At 39.8% G+C, this 5,720-nt stretch overlaps 1 protein-coding gene across 1 annotated transcript; it reads right to left on the bottom strand.

Moving 5' to 3' along the window:
- Positions 1 to 643: 643 nt before the first annotated feature.
- Positions 644 to 2,289, bottom strand: LOC109861621. Its single transcript, XM_020441345.1, has 2 exons — positions 2,270 to 2,289; positions 644 to 1,391 (listed from the first exon to the last, which is right to left on the bottom strand). The coding sequence occupies exons 1-2, from the start codon at positions 2,287 to 2,289 to the stop codon at positions 644 to 646; spliced, it is 768 nt and encodes a 255-aa protein (XP_020296934.1).
- Positions 2,290 to 5,720: the final 3,431 nt, after the last annotated feature.

A 5,720-nucleotide genomic window follows, 5' to 3' on the forward strand; every position in this document is an offset into this window, starting at 1 on the left:
TGTAGCATTTCAGCAACCAGTTTCTGTTGCCAAGGTCTGCGCCGAAATTGTCAAAAACAGAAATTGTTTGCTGGGTCCTTATGCGTTATGTTAACAGCCTATGCTCTGCCTTTAAAATCGTTGTCAACGTTTAAAGTGGCGATAAAATTGTGATGATTGAAATGGATTTTTATAAACTAATTTTGTCAAGTATGTGCATTATTATGTGATTATTATCAGAAGGAACCTCGACGATAGATAGATAGATGATAGATGACGAAGAGCGGGAGGCTTGTGAGACCCTATTGTCACCTAGATCTCTAAGATCCTCTGCGACTCCTGCTAGTTGTTAATCGACCAAGCTGCTAAAACCCGGCATTTGTTGCCAGGCTACAGATGGCCGATTTTAATTATTTTCAGGTCCTCGGGCTCCGCAAACATGGAGCCCAAAAATCTGAATCTCTTGAGTGCTAGAGACGGACAGCGACACAATATGTGCACGCTGTCCTCCCTCTCTTCGCCACAAAATCTACAACTACTTTCCTCAACTAGGCCTAAGTTGAATAAATGTGCCTTGAAGGCCCAATGCCTTGTGAGGAGACCGATACACAGTCTTTGCCTGTACTTACTCATTGTCAGTAGTTCTTTTCCTATCTGGCAATGGCTAAGTCATCAGGGCCTTAGCTTGGCGGCAGCTCTTCAGTATCTCCCAAGAGATCCTGTGCTCCCTTTTCAGCCAGTCCTTGATATGGTTTTTCCCTGTTGCAAAGGGAACTCCAACTATCTGGCAGACTGGTTTCTCTAAGGTACCCAGTTTTGCCAGACTATCAGCCACTTCATTTCCTTGGATACCTTGGTGGCCAGGTACCCAGACAAGCGTGATGTTGATTCGCTCGCCAAATCTGTTTAGAGCTTGCATACAGTCCCAAACCACTAAAGATTCAGTGATGGTCTTGGCAAGAGCTCTTATGGCTGCATTGCTATCCGTATAGATATTGATCCTCCTAGTTTTCGTTTCTCTTGAGAGTAAGAGTCTTGCACATTCCAGAATGGCCAGGACTTCCGCTTGAAAGACCGTGGCCAATTTACCCAGAGAGAAAAACTCTCTGTGATTTGATCCTGGACAGTAGATGCCTGCTCCATAGCAGCCGTTTGCTCCAGATCCATCAGTAAACCATGCATGAGTGCCCGGCTGGATCTGAAGATTTTTGTTTTTCCAGTTTGCCCTGGTGGTCAAGTTTATGGAGAACGCCTTGTCCACTTGGCGTATTCTGGATATTCTATCTTGCTTTAAGGTAAAGGGAGGTTTGTGAAGAAACTCGAGCCTGGTATGACCTACTCCGAAATCTCTCCACTCCCCCTGACACCTTAGTCTATATGCTGTGAGTTTGGCAACGCTGATGACAGTCAATCTTAGAGATGGAGTGCAGAGTGTCACAAATTAATATTATTAAAAAATTATTTCGACGTATATATGTGTATACATATATATATTTTCAAGCACATTCTTTGCACGACATCCTGCAAACGGCTCCTACAATTGAAGTTATTTCATTCATTTGTTTAAAGACTCCGGAGCCCGAAGAATCTTCTTCTTGTTTATTATTAATTTAAATTTACGCTGGTGGAAGATGGCGTTATTATCAGATTAATATTCGATAGATGTGCTAAGTATTGCGAGACAAACTCCAAGTGCTTCGGTGGCCTAACAAGGAAGGCGACGGCCCGGAAAGCCGAAGATTCCAGGTTCGACTCCTGGCTGAGGAGTTTTTTTCGCAATATTTTAAAATTATTTAGGGGGGTATTCGGGGTCCTTCATATATACGTGATGCAAATCCAGCATCCTATATGGAGGAAAAAAATTATTTTGACGTATTTATGTGTATATATATTTTTTTTTTCAAGCACATTCTCTGCACGACATCCTGCAAACGGCTCCTACAATCGAAGTTATTTCATTCATTTGTTTAAAAATAATTTATTTTGCTTACGCTCTTACTCCAGCTCTCTTAAAGCGGAAGTAGCCCTCTTACACCTACTTTTACTTCTTACGCCAGGCTTACTTCATCTATTGTAGACGGGTTCTAATAGCTAGTCTACAATAAAGGCTGTAAGAGTAGAGATTAAATTATTTTTCGTTGAAGTAATAACGAAAATAACAAAATAGGCAATTCCCATTTTGCACTGCTTACTGCCTTACTGTTAGGCAATGAAAGACGCGTGTCAAAAAACGCGAAATAATTACTTGTATAAACAAAAATGAAATAATTTCAAGAACCTTACTTCTTACTCTATACTGCCTACTCTCATTGTAGACGGCCCTTAAAAGTAATACTAAACCATGTACATGAAAAAAAATAACATGCAGATTACATAATATGTGAATGTGGTTTTTTTCGCCACATCAATGTGCTGTTTTGCTTGTATTTATTAGGTAGTTTTATTAATATTTATAAAATTTGCTCTATATATCTGAGATTTATATTTGCCGAGTCTGTACACGGATACTCGTTGCCACATGTACAGTGCGGAGCACCATATCGTGCGCCGTGAGGAGGAAGAAGTAGTTCTCCATCGGCCGCCTCTTACCACGCGCCAGCGGCCCGAAATTTAATCTATATATCGGCACGGTTACCGATGATACATACCGATGCGATTACCAATAATACCGACAGGCATATGTTACCATAAAATTATCGCGAACATTGAAAAGAGTAACTCTGCAATGAAAGTGACTTCAATAATTTATATCAAATATTTATTTAATTATTAGCTTTTACGTGATATAAGAAACTTACTTACGATAAGTGTAAAAAAGTAAAATATAAAAGTGAGTAGTTGAGTCCCCGTGACAATTTCAATATGTTTGATAGAAGGCCAATACGAAGGAAAATACCAGATAATATTGTAAAGAAAATGTATTTATTAAGAATATGACCATACGTTTCGATCCTGGTTTTGGATCATCTTCAGTGGTAAACTGCAGTAATTGAATAAAAATATGTGTAAATATACGTTTGGGAATGTCAGGAGTTTATAATCGTGTATCTTAAACAGGAATCGTAATAATTTACAATGAACTTACTGATGTTAAATAAGGTTGAGCATCAATCCATGAGTAAATTCTTTAAAATAACAAGCGTATCCTAAGTGATGTCTAAAAAAATCAAACTGTGAGTTGAAGCTAATGAAACAATTGTGATTACCAAACTAAGAAATTGAAATATAACTTAAATTACTTGTCACAAAGGAATCACTCTTTAGAAAGTACGATGTGAGAAAAACATTATACGTACAGTGTAATAACAAGACTGATGCTCGACCTTTACATGTGATCAGGAACTTATACTATTGCCTCCTCTCATACTCATGTGTTGTTTGTCATGAAAGTAAAACTAAACGAAGCTATTTTGTCTTGTACAATTCTATAAACAAAAACTATGGTTTTAACTTTTCAGTGTCGGACATGACATTAATTGCATTTTCTTGTAGTTTAATGTGTATCATCTCTGAGATTGTTTTTTTTGTATAAAAATTTTCAATGTGTGTGTTCTGCCAATTAAAGTCATGACCTTTTTGCAATCTATGTTCCGTGACTACCGATATATTTTCAACGTTTCTGTTAATTTGTCTCTTGTGTTCGTTGATTCTTGTTTGAAGCTTTCTTTTAGTCTACATAACTAGCGTTACAATCATTGCATTCTATACGATAAACAAGGTTTCTGTTCTGATCGTGTTCAACAAGATCTTTGAGACTTTTTATAAAACAATTCAATTTATTTAACCTTTACGCTGCCGGGATTTGAAGAGCATTATGTCCCTTAGAAAATTCCCAAATTTTGTGGTTGTATCTTTTATATAACTTATATAAAGTTGCGATCATAGGTAGAGTCTATATAGACCCTCCGGCAGCGTATTGGACCGGAGAAAATTAAAAAATTTTATTTTGTTTAAAAATCCGTTTTTTTTTTAGGTTTTTGAGGTCACTAAAAACGATAGTGAAGTTAGTTTTTGAGTACAGTAAATTTTTAGGGCTGTATGACTCTCCTTCAGAGAATATTTTCTAGAGTCACATTAAACGGTTCCTGTCAGAACCATAAATATATATTTGACAGAAGAATATTTTTGAGCGCAACCCTATAAAATAAAATCTCGCGTAACTGCTTCAAAATTATATAAAATAATTGTTTGTGTTATCCTTCTTATCTTTTCATACACACACACATTATTTGTTATTATCATTATTTTGTTAAATTTTTAAATTTTACATTGTGACGTTTTTGCGTGGGTGGTACAAAATTCTCGCGCCGCTCTCTCTCGCAAACGGAGAGTATAATTCGGGACTCGGGCAAACGTCCGCGAGAATGCAACGTCGAGTTTACGACAGGAACAAAAAGATGTTATTCGGGCAAACCGCTGCGTCGATCCGACGGGTTCTAGGTTGAAAGTTGGGCGCCAGACGCGTTCCCGCGTAAATTTTGCGTTGATCAGACACAATGGGCCGGCTAGCTCAATTTTTAGAACAAAGAGGGGCTGGGTTTAAGAAATATTTTAGCTTCGGGCTGTCCTTTGCCCGCGCGATAATAAGGTTCACACAATAAATAAGACCAGAATTAACAACGGTCAGTTACCAATTTCTTACGAAAAAAGTAGAATTACGGAATGAATAACAAAAAAAGAAATAAAATAAAATATATTGAACAAATGGCGTTTATACCAACTAACACAAGCCAACAAATAACATTAATCCACGAAATAAACAGTTAAGAAGAACGATACCGCGAATTTGCCGAACTAGCGATAATCGCAAGTGAATCCGTCGGAAAGGCACTCGTTACCGAAACGAGATAGCGGCGGTAGCAGGGTGTATAGCTGGAAGCAGGCTACACAAGTGAAGGGGTGCACTCAGTCACCAAATGCAAGCAGCGCGAGAATAAATTAGCACGTACGCAAGCTCACAGCAAGCAACGAAGCAACGCGGACTTACTTGATTTACAGGTTTTTGCAAGGTCGTCAAGTTTTCTCGTCTCGCCACAAAGCTCTCGCCGCTTTTTGTGCTCCAGGCCCGCCGACACTCCGGAACTGAGCGGTCCGTTAATTTGCATGCATTCACACCGGTTTGCGAGCGAGGTAATGAGCGAGGCGGGTGCGGCGTTGGAAGGCTCGTTATGACAAAAATCTTAAGAAAAGCGCGATGGAGCCGAATAAACGTGCAGAACAATAGGCGGTACGATCCGCCGATTCGAACGCGAATTCCCCGGGCAGGATATGCACCGACACGCGTATTCATCGTATGTTCGCGGTCCGACGACAATTCACCACAACGGAACGACAATCTATCCGCACTTGAACACTCGCGAATTCTCACTTCCGATCGGCGACACTTTCGACTCGCAAACACCTCTCTCTGGCCGATCGCGCGAGAACATCCACGCACGTTTTCGGCACTGTGTTCGATTTCGCACGGACTCTACCGCAAGGAATTCAATCCGATCACTCAACTAATTACGGCTGAAAGAAAATTCACGCGGCGCGGAACGCGATAATCACTTAAATAATACGCCAGGCGCGTTATAACTCGCTTCTCCACGGCAGTTGATCGCCGAAACAATACGGTATCTGCGCGGTACGCGAACAGCACGCAGAAATGAGCACGGCACAAAAAAAGTCTTCACAACAAGCTCACATGCACGACAAAAAAAAAGATAACAAGAAAATTGCTACTTGGCGCGGCACTGCCG

The sequence above is a fragment of the Pseudomyrmex gracilis genome, unplaced genomic scaffold (genome assembly GCF_002006095.1).
Source record: "Pseudomyrmex gracilis isolate BER0280 unplaced genomic scaffold, ASM200609v1 scaffold_885, whole genome shotgun sequence".
NCBI classification, from domain to species: domain Eukaryota; kingdom Metazoa; phylum Arthropoda; class Insecta; order Hymenoptera; family Formicidae; genus Pseudomyrmex; species Pseudomyrmex gracilis.